Source organism: Macaca thibetana, chromosome 18, assembly GCF_024542745.1.
Source record: "Macaca thibetana thibetana isolate TM-01 chromosome 18, ASM2454274v1, whole genome shotgun sequence".
Lineage (NCBI taxonomy): Eukaryota > Metazoa > Chordata > Mammalia > Primates > Cercopithecidae > Macaca > Macaca thibetana.
The window spans coordinates 32,001,309-32,015,188 of NC_065595.1; the positions used below are offsets into that span (position 1 = coordinate 32,001,309).

Here is a 13,880-nt window from a genome sequence, read left to right on the forward strand (position 1 = left end):
CCTCTGATGCCCCAGGGGTGCTCGCTGTCACTGCTGGATGGAGGTGGGAGTTCCGGATCCCCATGTGGTCCCCTCTGACACTGCAGTGGGGCTGGCCTCATCACCCCTGGGCATCTATGCAGTCCGACTCACTCTTTCTGACACCACCCCAGCAGGAAGGAGAGGGACACCTCGATACTGCCCAGTCGGGGTGCAAGTCAGGTTCCTGCTGCCTCCAGTGACACCATGGGGTGTGGGTAGGAGCCTTCTCACCAGTTGGGGATGAAAGTCGCAGCTCCCCACTGGCCTTCTCTGACACTACTCTGGTAGGGGATTGGAGCCCCTCTTCTAGCCCAGCAGGGGTGGAATCTGAGCTCCCACTCAGTCTTGGCTGGGATGGATGGGGGTTGGGTTGTTTTCTGTGGTGTTTGGCTGGGGTAGAGCAGTTACTGTCGAAAAGTTTTCTGTCGGACCGGGCGCTGTGGCTCATGCCTGTAATCCCAGCACTTTGGGAGGCGGAGGCGGGTGGATCACGAGGCGGGTGGATCACGAGGTCAGGAGTTCGAGACCAGTATGGCCAACATGGTGAACCCTCGTCTCTACTAAAAATACAAAAATTAGCTGGGTGTGGAGGTGCATGCCTGTAATCCCAGCTACTTGGGAGGCTGAGGCAGGAGAATCGCTTTAACCTGGGAGGTGGAGTTTGCAGTGAGCCGAGATTGCGCCATTGCACTCCAGCCTAGGCGACAGGGTGAGACTCCATCTCAAAAAAAAAAAAAAAAAAAAAAAAGTTTTCTGTCTTGCTGGGTCTTTTCCTATAATTTTCCTTCTTTTCTATCCTATATTTTTCTATCTTTTCTTAGTCTGTTTCCTGCAGAGAGCAGCTTTTTATTTTTTGCCTGTGTCCATTAGCATTTCCTAGTGCCAAGTGTGAGACACATGAGGCAAAAAGAAAACAAGCTTCTCACTGTGTCATTCTCAGGTCCTGGGCACCCTAGCGGGTCTGCCTTCTTCCCTCCACCTCTCCGAGTCTTCTTATGTTCATTTTATACAGAATGTCTTGGGTTTTTAGTTGTATTTAGCAGGAGAAATATGGATAAGAACATCTATTGCATTTTCCAGAAGCAGAAGTTTAGGTCTATATTTTTAACAAGACATTTTGATGGCCTTACATCTAGTTCACCTCCTCATTTTATAGAGCAGAAACTGAGGCTGCAGTGAGATAATGTTTCTTATCCATGATCCAATAGTAAGTTTGGATTCAATAGTATGTTGGAAGCACAGTCCAGGCTGAAAACACATCTCCTAAACCCAGGTGCCATGCTGCTTCCACGACAGCATGGCGGCTTCCACGACAGCATGGCTGCTTCCACGACAGCATGGCGGCTCCCCCTTTGCCTGTATGTCTCACCTCTCCTGCTAGAATGCAAGGCCCTGTGCAGACACCAGGCTACTCCTCCCCGTATTCACATGCTGCCATCTCCTCCAAAATGGCTTATTTCCCTAAGCAGATTCTAGCTTCCCTGATTGCAGAGACCAGGTCATGTGGCTCAGAATGGATACAGCAAGCACCCAATGCATGGCTGCTGATGGTTCTCCCTATAGGAGCCAGTTGTCAGCATTGTTTAGTAAGTGTGGCATCCTGTTCCTCCAAGTGAGCTGGAGCCAGAAGGCACTTCGAGGATAGGGACAGATGGCATTTTCTGAAAGACAGACACACACACTGGTGAGCACAGAGGTTGTGCCATGTTTGGTTCTGGGAGGAATGTTAAGGGGAATCACAGCGCACACTTCTAGTGCTCCTGGGCATGTGACCCAGGCCCGAAGGACCATCATGTCATGTCCCAGACATCTTCACACTGCAGCTTGAGCATCTGTCCTCTCCACTCTACCCTCCACGCAAACAGTCACCATGGCTACATTCCTCACCATCCCAGTGCCCAGTGCCCAGCCTGGAGTACAGCAGCCCTCAGTGATGACTGGCTGATGGGAGCTGATCAATAGGTGAAAGAACAAACAGATAAACAAAGGAACGACTCAACCACAGCAAAGGCAATTCCTCATGCAGGAATGAGGATATTTAGCTCAAAAAAGACTTGCCATGCTAGGCTGCTGAGGAAAGTCCAAAAGACACAAGCAAAATAGTTAAAAAAAAACCCCATCAGCTGGAGCAATGAGAAGGGGGCTTGCAGCTGAATCAAAGAATGATCTTTTTTATTAATTGAGCTGCCTAACTGTGCTGAGATGCCTTCTGAAGCAGTGAGCTCCCTGCTACTGGAAATACCTCATGGTGGGGAGCTGGATCAGGTGACCTCTGAGCTTCCTACCACCTGAGAACCCATGATGTCTTCAGAATTCAGTGGAGGCCTTAAACTCCAGTGCAAGGGAGTTTGTTGGGGCTCAGAAAACAATATCCCAAAATGAAGGCCTCAGCAGCAGCCTCAGAAGCAAAAGTCTTTCTCTGACTTTCTGCCCTCCTGCCTCTCACTCTCAGTCTCACTCTTCAGTCTCACTCTCCCCTGAAGCTAGCCATAGAAGTTAGACTCCCTCTTCCCCTCCATGAGAAACCACAGCTTCTTTCTCCCAAAGCCAGCCATGAAACCTAAAGATAGAGCTCTAATTCTCCCTCTGCCTTTCTTTGTGAAAACTGGCCATAAATAAATTATCTCATCTGCTTTGTTTGATTATAGGTTATGCCACCCATTCCAGAGAGGGTCCTGCCCCAACTCAGAAGGAAGGAATGCTGCACAGAGAGGCCAAGAAGAGTCGAGACAGACAGGCCTTGCTCTGTTTCCCCATTTCGTCTATTAGCATGAGATCACGCCCTTTTGGTACAATCCCATTTCTACAACTGTCCATACTTTGTTTAACTTAACCATAAAAATAGACAATTTCCCCTGTATCTTTGGGTCTTCATTCTGCAGCCTCCCATGTATACATGTTAAATAAATGTGTCTGCCTTTTCTCTTATTAATCTGCCTTTTGCAAGTTGATTTTTCAGCAAATCTTCAGAGATCCAGGGATTACCCTAGGCCCCCACAAGTTGAATCCTTGAGTTCCATCAAGGATTTGATGTGGTGAAGAAGATGAGGGAAAGAAAAGGTCAGCCCCAGCCTCTGGGAAGCTTCTACTAGAGATAGGGCATGTGACATCATTCTAGCCAGTCACCAAATAGTTCTGGTTCCCCCTATTCCAGGCACAGAGTAGCGCTGTACTTCTCAATGTGCTTATGGTTGGATGAGGCCACATGACCCGTTCTGGGCAACAAGCTTGGAGTGGAAGTGACAAGTGTTGTAGCTAGGCTGGAGCCCTGAACTGCCAATGCATGATCCTCCAGAGCTCCTTTTTCTCTGTCATGACAACTGGTTAAAATTGAACTGTACCACCAAGCTGTGCCCTGGTTGTTTAATGTTACTGAGATTTTGGGTTGTTTGTTACTGCAGCATTACCTGGGCTATCCTGGCTGATACAGGGGAACAGACTTTGCCTGTATGGAACACCAGAGAAAGATACAAGATAAAAAGTTCAAGGCACACAACAGGGGCTGGGTTGGACAGAGCTTCCAACATCTGAACCTACACACAGACCCCTCTGCATTCACCATTCTCAGCCCCCCACTTGAGTAACACCCAATATGATCTAACTCCTCTAGCTGTGCTGCCTTCTATTACCCTAACATCCCAACATTGTGCCCTATTCAACCTCTGATAACATCATGTCTTCTCTCTTCATTTTCTTCTCTCTTCTCTTCCATTTAGTCAAACATCCTACCCATTCTCAAAGGCAAAGGTCAGGCCTCATGTCCTGCAAGACACCTCCCTACCCACAGAGACCAACTGGACCACTCTTTGGAATCACCGCAGTTCTTGTGGCCAGGATGACATCTCTTTGGGGCTCTTACGTGTACGTTGTCATCTTGTTCTGTGTAAACTAGTTTTTACCCTACAAACTGGCAGTGATCCAGAAGCTCCCACTCATACTCATCTGCTGGGCTCACAGCAGGGGCTCAATAAATATGAACCAAACAGACAGCAGCACATGAACCTGGTATTTCTTATATATCCAAGGAAGTGCTAAAAAATGTAGGCACTTTTACTGAGATATTGTTTGCACTAATGATTTTTTAAAATTAGCACAGAACAAAATCCTATAGTTACTAAAGGGTAGCAAGTTGACTGGCAGAAAACTCCTTCTACCTTTTTCTGGGGCCAGAGGTAATCAGTATATTTGAAGGTCTCCTCCACCTACCATCTGGTACCCCCTGGGTCAGAGTCAATGTTGGTGCCCAAATAGCTGGCTTGAAGGTTGGCACAGGTATCGGGGGATGGGGAACAGTGGAGAAGTTGGGAAGACCCAGACCTGCTGTGGCAGTGATTTGGATCCAGTTGGGCATTTCATGGAGTTACAGAATGCAAACAGAGATTTCTGGAGAGACTCTAAGAAGTCTGTGTCATTGTTTTGCAGAAGAGGTGTTGGAGCCAGTGTCACTCGTGGGTCAACACCTAGTTCTCCTGGCCCTTGGGACAAGGCTCTTTGACTCTCTTTATGCTTCAGTTTGCTACAGGGCATCAGGCTGAAACAAGAGAGTACCCTTCACTTATTCCAGGGAATGTTGGGATCATAGGCCCTCAGCCAAGACTCAAAGTCATCATTTGTGTCACACCCCCATCTTTCCCAGGGCTTCATGTGAACCTGCCTGATAAGGAGTCGTGCTCATCAGGTTCCTAGCAAAGATTTCATCACCTTGCTCAACAGCCAACACGGTGGGCCAAGTCCTTCCGTCAAAGGAAGTCCTTCCCAAGGTCTAATCAGAGGCTCTGCTGTTGTGGTGCATATTAATTTCCTGTCCTTGGCACACCTGTGCAGATGGAAAACAGCTGCTCACTCCTTACCCCATACAACCTTTCCTATGCCTTTGGTTTCTTTCCTGAATTCTACATCTCATGCCAGCACCTTGAAAAGCCTTCTGAATGTACTGCTGCTGCAGTTTCTCATTTCAGCAATCCCTACACATTTCCCCTATTACAATGAAAAGCTGGAAATTTCTGACATCCTAACTAAATGACTAGGTGACGGACGGGACTTTTGGGAAGAGGATGTCAGGCAATCCCAAATACAGCTGAATCCCAGTTGCCGGCAGCTGGTCGGCCTCTTCTGAACTATCTGTAGCCCTTTTTGTGCTCTACGCTCTCTGGGCTCTCTTCCTCCTCCCTTGTGGGACCCGGTCTCCTCTAGGTTGCCCCCACTTTCTGCCTCTGAAAGGGTTCAGAAAAAGCAAGGTTTTCTTATTGACATTAGCTAAAAAAACAAACAGGATGAGGCTGGAAGCCTGCTAGGGATGAATCAATCATCCCAGTGTATAACTAATCTGCAAATGGGGCCGCATCTGGGCCCTGGTTGCAGGGCATGGTCTGTGGCCCACCACCCAGAGGCTGTTTGGCAGAATGCAGGAGCTCCGCATCTTCCTGCCAACCTTACTTTTGACATGTGCAGCCAACGTGGTCAGTCAAGAGGAGCACCAGAGCAGCCAGCCACCCCATCTCCATGTAGCCTCAGTTTCTCCCTGAAACTAATTGTCTCCATGGGTAAAAATGGGTTAGCAGTGCTCTCCCATCATCGTGATGGCCCCAGAAAGCTCATCAAAGTTGGTGTGACGGAGGAAAAGGGCCCACTAGGGAACGACTGCATGGACTGAGCCTGGGCCAACTCAGTGCAGTCTCAGGCATCACTATTGAGTGTCCACTGAGTACAAGGCCCTAGGCCAGAAGTGGTTGAGGAAGTAGAGCCAGCCCCAACTCCCGTCTTAGGGTTGACTAGCTGGCTGAAGCACAGGCAGGTGTGCATGGAACAGCTTGGTAGCAGCATGAGCCAGTGTGAGGGTGTCTGCCTGGGCACGTGGGTGTAGCGAGGAGCCAGCCAGGGTGCTCATGGGTGGTGTCCCTGAGAGCTGGTCCTGTGTTCTTGCCTCTGGTGGGCCAGGCTAAAGGGAGCCTTGAAGGATGAAGGGAATAGCAGCATCCCATCACAGTAGCAAAGGCACCCTTCAGTGGGCAGCTGCCTGGGTCTTTCTCCATCAGAGAGCCCCTGCACGACAGGGGTGACAAGGACACTGCCACAGGCCAGCTACGTGGGGCTTTCCTTGGGGTGCGGTCACTCAAAGGACGCTGCCCAGGTTTGATCCCTCCAGTAGGGGGCATCAGGAGATGGCTGCTTCATGGACGGAAATCAGAGGTTCCTGGGAAGGAAACTCAGGTGGGTGTCCCCACGGGCGGATGCATGGACGTGGGCATGAGCCACCATGGGCCACATGGCCAAGGGCAACACTCTAGAGAGGGCAGAGCAGTGAGAAGCCAGGAGCTGGCCCCCACACTGTTGGGCTACCATACCAGCCCTGAATGCCCATCCAGGCTGGTGGCAAGAGAAAAATAAAGGTTCCTCTTGTTTATGCCATGCTGTTGTTTGGACCTAATAAATTCATTCTCTGATGTCTAAAAATAAAGCCTGTCATCACTGAACCAAGGTGCTGCCGACCATGGGAGACCTCATGTAAATTCAGGCCCACAGATGCTCCTGCCTCCCCGTGCAGCACCCAGGTCTGAACCTTGGCCATCCATCCAGGAGATGCTGCTACCCCTCACCTCCTCTGTGCACCTGCCCAGGTTTCTGAACTCCAGGCCACCCCCTGGGCCCCATCTCGTGTCCTGCAGGGGGCATCTGTTTTACACCTGTGTCTTGTCCTTTTCACTTAGCAGTGCTGCCCTTGAAGGCAGGTCCCTGGCTTCAAGCCCACCTGGAACTTAGCACCACGCCCCTGCAAACACTCCTGGTTGACAAATCTCTAAGAAATTCCTCCTGAAAGACCCTCTCCAATCTTCAGAGGTTTCCTTGGCTGTAAGCAACTTCACACAGCACAGGTGGTGCATCCTACGCCAGGCTCAGGCAAACCCAGCATTCTGACTGAGCCTTCCCTTCTGTCCCAGCTGGCTCTCCAGGCATGGACGTTGCAGACACTGCACCCAAGACCAACACAGCACCAGGCACACATGGCTGTGGCAGGGGGTGTCCCTCAGTGGCCCAGCCCCTCTTCCACTTCTTGGAAGTAGACATCTCTCCGTCTTCCCTCTGAGATGATCAGGCGGCCACCGCAGGTCAGGGGTGATGGGAATGCCAGTGCTCCTGTGGCCTGTAGGAGGTGCCTCCCACAAAACCTTGCCTCTGGGCATGTCAGGTGATTAGGTGGGATTCTATGCAGAGACCCTGCTGTCCACCCTCCTTGGGCTCCTCCCCTCCACCCTCCTTGGGCACCTCCCCTATAATGAACCTATGTCTTAGTTTCACCTGCCAAGAAAGGATTTAATATGAGCTTTTCACAACTTCACTTTTAAGTTGAGTTATATTTCATTTTGTCAAACACTGCCTACCCCGAGTCAACTGCTCAGCTGCTTCCTGAAGGTGGGATTGGGGTAAGCCTTGTGGTGTCAGGGTGCCTGGGGCAGGGACAAGCCCACACCTAACCCCACCCCACAAGCCCCCAGCCCTGCTCCATGGGCCCATATTATCTGGCGAACCCCCACACAACCTCCTGCAGGTGGGGAAGGCAGAACCGAGAGGACAGGGGTGGGTGGGGAGGTGAGGCAGATGAGGGGAGAAAACGTGGAGAACCCTTCCTCGCGTCCTGGAGACTCTGTCAGGAGTGATGTGGAGAAGGGGACCAGAAGGGAAAGGCAGCAGACAGGCCCCCAAAAAGATGGTAAAGGGAAGAGGAAAAAGGACCCTTCCTTGGAAGATTCCAGAACCAGACACCTGCTGACCAAATAACAGAGAGCTCTCAGGGACAAACCTCTTATTCCCCATCTAAGAGCTTCAAGCTCTCCCTGAAAGTCTCTGCCTGGTGCTTGAGTCCCCAAATCCAAGTTCACAACTGCTGCTGAAGAGTGAGGGGAACTCCATTTAGGAGACCCTAGAATAATTGGCAGGAGCAAGACAGTGCCCCTGAGGAGCAGGGCCTAGACCAAAAGCTAGGGGGTCAGGGAGTATAACACGGGGTCCCAGGCAGGGAGGCAGCGGAGACAAAGGCACCCCCTAGAAGGTCACCTTCTGCAGCTGGGCAAGGTAGCAGTGCCATACGGGGTGGAGGGCAGACAAGTGGCACCTCCGGGGGACTCAGTTTCCTCATCTGCAAATGGCACGGAGATGTTAGAAGGACCCTCAGAGGCCATCGAGGCTCCTTCTGGGTTTTATGTGAGGAAGCTGAGACCCGAGGGGGAAGAGTTTATCACCAAGTTTGCGGCAGAACAAAAACAAGACTCCAGGTCTCCCATTACCCCCAACCCCTGGGGCTCTTATTATGGCCTCCTTCTTAAGAAACAATTGAACACACAAGCAAATCTTGTCATGTGAAAGAACCATCCTAGGCAGCCATCCCACTACACCATGGGGCAGCCACACCCTGCAGCCTAAGAAAGATCTAGAACCAAGGCCACTGACCAGCTTCCCTTGGCACAGAATAGAGGAGTTGGGTGAATCTGCCAGGGGACCGAAGCTGAACATGATTAAGTGGATCGAAACTGAACATGAGCAAGTAGGCCCGGGGCAACCCATGACTGCAGCGGGCATGGCTGAAACCGGGCATGGCCCCTCACAGGAGCCTGCAGGGGCTCCGTCCGCTTTCTGGACAGGCACAGTCTGAGGCTGAACTCGGGATAGGGACACATGGTTTTTTCAGCCTCTAATCCCACAGGCTCTTGAAGGCAGGGATGAGGTATCAGTGAGAACAGCTGGACCACCAGAGGGTGTGGGGAAGGGCCTGGGGGTCACCAGGGCAGCTCTCAAACAGCAGCTGCCCCCCTTCCCTCCCAGCCATGCAACCCACCCACGAGCCTCTCAGGACCTCATGGCAAGCAGCAGGGAGAAAGGTGGCAGGCTCCAGTGGGGTCCCAGGACTGTTGGTTGGCTGGAGGGATGGACAAGTCTCTGACAGCTCCCCCACAGGCTGCCCCTCCCAGGCCTTCTGCAGATCTGGAGCAGAAGTGACATCCAAAGCACCCGCCAGCATCAAAATGCTGAGTCCCATTGTTTGTGGGGCCACAATGTCGGTGCCTGAACCCTCAGTGCAGTCATTTGACTGCCATGTAATATTCCACTGTAAGGATGGATCCCAAGGCACCTCTTCATTCTCCTCAGCAAACATCTGGGCTGCTTCCAGATGTGTGTTAGTATATAGAATGCAGTCACTAAAAAAGAAATCTCATCAATCAATGAGTTTGGGGGAGTGCCTGTGGGCAGGGGGTTAGGGAGGGCTTTCCAGGGGACAGATGCACTCTCCCCTCTCCCACCTCTCTGCACTCTCCATGTCACCACCCCTCAGGAGCCATTGTGGGCTGGCCCAGGAACCCAGGCAGACAAGACATAGGATACCCCCAGACAGAGCGCAGAGCCGGTTCCCTACCTGCTGTGGGGGGGCTCGCCCTCGGGAGAAGGAACAGCTGCTGTCCAGCGGTTCGCTGCAGTCCGCTGTCCACTGCAGAGCAGAAAGGAGTGATCAGTGATGGCAGGACAGCCAGGCCCATGCTCACTCTGCCAGGCTGCAGGAGTTGTGCCCCGGCCTTCCCCATTAGCATGAGTGTGGAATCCTAGTTGGTCATTTCAACCCAAATCTTTCTCAACCACCAGACCCAATTTGGCATCCTCAAGCTCCACATCAAGATGAAGCTTTGGCATCTGCTTGAGGGAGAGGCAAACTCACTTCCCCTCACCTGAGCCCAGCACAGTGACAAAGACTGGCTACATCCTAAAGTCAGCCAGACATGATGAAACTTATTCTGAGTTTGGTACCACCAGCACCACGTTTGACCGCCTGACCTGGCTTCAGCCACACTAGCCCTCTATTACATCAAGGGTGTGGCCGGAGCTGGCAGTGAGGCAGGTATGTGTGGGTCTTCCTAGAAGCCTAGCTCCAAAAGATGATGGGTTTGGCACCAGGAAAGAGCCCAACCTGGCCATCAGAAGCGTGGCTCAGACAAGCCCTGCCACTCACATCCCCTGAGAACTCAGAGGGCTGCTGTGTCCCAAAGTGCGGTCTGACAACCATCTGCATGTGAGTCCCCAGAGTCCGCAACATGGAGGCCCATGGGCCCCAGCCTTCACCCACTGAATTAGACTCTGTGAGGCCAGGGCCAGAGGATCAGTGTTTTGACGAGCTCCCCAAGGGATGCATTGGGAGTTTGGGAGCCACAGAAATCCATGTGATCTCTCAGGCTTCATTTTGTCATCTATAAACTGGGGAGAGCCATGCTGGGTGACTGGCTGGGAGGCTGGGACGAAGGACCTTTGTGAGCTATAAAAACACTGTATAGATACAATGCAGTAGCAGCCATATAGCCCTTCCTGTCAAATGCTATCCAGGTATACGGCAGTGTTTTTACTATTGTATTAAACACTAGCTAGCCTCTGGAGCTGAAGTTGTTGAATACTGATCTTAACCTACACCCTGCATGATACATAAAGAGCAGAGGAGGGCCAGGCAGCTCACACTTGTAATTCAGCACTTTGGGAGGTCAAGGCAGGAGATCACTTGAGCCCAGGAGTTTGAGACCAGCCTGGGCAACATAGAGACATAGAGACGTGCCCTCCTGAGCATGGCTCAAGGGTATGACCTTTGTCCAGGATGAACGTTATTATTACAATGTTGTTGACACAGGCTGGGTGGAAGTGTGCCCTAGAGCAGCACCATCCAACTGAAACCAAATGAGAGTCACACGCAGAAACCACAGGCAGAAGTTTAAGTTTTCTAGTAGCCAGATTTTAAAAAGAAACAGGTAAAATTAAATGAAATAATATATTTTATTTAATCTAATACATCAAAATATTATCACTTCAACAGGTAATCAATATAAAAAGTTGTTGATGAGATATTTTACATTCTTCTTTCCATAGTGTTTCAGAAATCTACTTAGAGCACACCTCAGTTTGGATGAACAACATTTCAAGGGCTCCAAGAGCCACATGTGGCCTGTGGCTACCATAAGGGGCAGTGAAGCCCTAGAGAAGTGGCAACGGTGTCAGAGGCACTCCTCGCCCATTCCCTTTCTTTGAGCCTCAGGTCGAGAGTTGGTACTAGCTACCTGAGGTTGCCATTCCCTGGGCTGTGTAGCTTCTCAGGTAGAAGTAATCAATTCTTTGGATTAAATTCCCTCTGCTTGGGTCATTGCAGTCCCAAAGTATTTCCCCTAAGATATTTATTAATCATGGCTGGCGGTGGGGAGAGAAAAATGAGAAACCATCAGATGCCACTTTAGCCAAGTGATCAAGGTTAATATCACCAGTAACAAAACATAGCTGCATCATGGACTCCCCAGTGTGGTGCGTCGAGACGGGCACATCACTTCTAGGGTATTCTTGACAAAAATGCACCCTCTCAACATAATCATGAGAAAACATCACACCATCCAAATTGATGAGCTTTCTACAGAAGCATTGACCAGTGTCAAGGTTGTAAAAGAAAAGAAAAGTAAAGAAGACAAAGTATCAGATTGGAAGGGAATGAGGTGACGTGGCAATTACATGCAAATTTGGATCCTGGAACAGAAAAAGGACATTCATGGAACAACTGGTGAAATCTGAATAAAGCTTCTAGTTAAGAGCATTGTACCAATGTTAATTTCTTGCTTCTGATAATGGTTCTATAGTTATGTAAGGTTCATATTAAGGCAAGGTGAGGGACAAGTGTTTGGGAACCCCCTGTTCCATCCTGCACCTTGGCTATAAGTCTAAAATAGTTCCAAAACAAAAATTAATATATATGTATTCATACATACGTAAAATACATGCATACATAACTATAAGTATATATGTACATTTATTTATTTACTTATTGAGATGGAGGCTCATTCTGTTGCCCAGGCTGGAGTGCAGTGGCGCAATCTCAGTTCACTGCAACCTCCCCCTCCCAGGTTCAAGCGATTCTCCTGCCTCAGCCTCCTGAGTAGCTGGGATTACAGGCATGTGCAACCATGCCCAGACCATGCCCAGCTAATTGTTGTATTTTTAATAGAGACGGGGTTTCACCATGTTGGCCAGGCTGGTTTCAAACTCCTGACCTCAGGTGATCCACCCACCTTGGCCTCCCATGGTGCTGGGATTACAGGCATGAGCCACCATGTCTGGCCCACATTTTTAGAATAATGTATACAGATACACATAAACATATATGTATATGTGTATACATACATATGTATAATGTTTAAAGTATTGTAGCTATAATCCCTCTGCTTTATATATCGAAGTAGTTTCTGCTTCCCTGGTTGGAGCCTGGCTGACAGGTGGGGGACATCCAAGGCATACAGTGTCCACTGGCTGGAGGGAACACGAGGCCATGCTTGCACTCCTCATCCCATCCTATGTGATCTCTCACAAAAAGACTTCTCCCCTTCCAGGCATCCTGAACATTTCAACCCCAGCTGTACAGTGCTGGTGTGATATTCCACAGCACGGTGACGCACGGGGGACACACCTCCTCTGGGGTCAGCACGGTCCCTGGCAGGATGGGGCCTCCTGACGGGCACGCGCAGAACAGACCCCGAGGCTTTGTGCACATCCATATACAACCCTACTCTCCTTGGTGAGCTTTCCAAGCTCCAACGAGACTGCTCTGCCTTGTCCAAGGCCATACTTAACTGTACATTTGCCAACCAAAAGCCACTTCCTGAGAGCCTTCTGTGTGGGGCCCTGAACACAGAGTGTCCCCACACAGGAGAGGTTAGATGACCTGTCAAATAACAGCAATGAGAGGGTGGTGGGGACGGTGTGGCTGAGATGAAGAGTGTGCTCTCGGCAGGGGCCATAAGGGAGGGAAAGCAGGCAACCCAGGGTGCCCAGAGAAGAGTGAGGTGCTCAAGAGAGGCAACAGGCTCAGCAGAACATGGCCTGCTTAGGGCAGACAGCGGCTGTCAGGCTAGAGAACTCAGAGACACTTCCTCCATATGCAGGGGCCGAAGGTTTCTATTATGGGAGGCTGAACTGGCCTGGGGGAAGTGGGAAAGGAGGTCCCACATAGGGGTTCATCAGCAGTGGTGGTAGAGATGGAAATGAAGCAGTGGATCTCCGAGTGTGGAACAGAGGAGCCGCAGGCCAAATGGTGAGCTGTGCACAAGAAAGCCAGCAAGATGGCGGAGTCCACAGAGCCCCATTCCAGAGACCCAGCAAAACTGGAGATAGGCACAGCCCCCGGCAGGAGGAGGGACTGTGGCCCTGCGTGTGACTCTGTAAATGGGGAGGAGTGAGGTGTGAATGATCACACTGAGCACAGCAAGCTCTACCCATTGGGCTTGTGGGGCTCCATCTCCAACCCCAGCCCAGCAGTAGCCCCAGGGCAGCCTGCCCAGGGCTGCTGCCTGAATTCCCTCCATCAGAGACACGCTTCTTCCCTGGCCCTAAAGACCCTATGGGAGCCCTCCCTTCCCTGTTCTGAAGCTCCTCCCCATCCCTGCTGGGATTCTGCTCTCAACACCGGCTTCTTCTGTGGCAGGCACCGCCACCTCCTGCCTGCCATTTGCCTTCTCTGAGACACCGCCTAGAAAATTTCCAGAACTGGACCTCCCCAGAACCTGTCCTGATCTGTAGGAGATGAGTCAAGAATGAAGAAGAGCCCCACCTCTCCAGACCCACTCCTCAGTCCGGGCCAGGGCTTGAAATCCCACACATTTCCCCTTCAAAGCAAACAGGCTTACAGCTTTGAGCCTCCTGAACCTGCAAGTCCTCTTGGGGGCAAAGGTGGTATCTTACTCGAAAAGGTCATCAAACAGAAAGGCGGAAAATGTGGGAAGTTTGCTAGATATGGGAACGATGAACATCAAATTCACAAGAGTGGTTTAAAGGCCTCAACCACAGCTATTATAATTCAT

The 13,880-nt window shown here is 50.8% G+C and overlaps 1 protein-coding gene across 8 annotated transcripts in view; it reads right to left on the reverse strand.

The window, feature by feature from the left end:
- Positions 1–13,880, reverse strand: part of CTIF (cap binding complex dependent translation initiation factor) — a 336,841-nt gene that overhangs the window by 223,552 nt on the left and 99,409 nt on the right. For all 8 annotated transcript variants that reach the window (XM_050768157.1, XM_050768155.1, XM_050768154.1 and 5 more), the window contains one exon: positions 9,428–9,499. In XM_050768157.1, the coding sequence (XP_050624114.1) occupies positions 9,428–9,499 (72 nt within the window). The remainder of the gene's footprint in view (positions 1–9,427; positions 9,500–13,880) is intronic.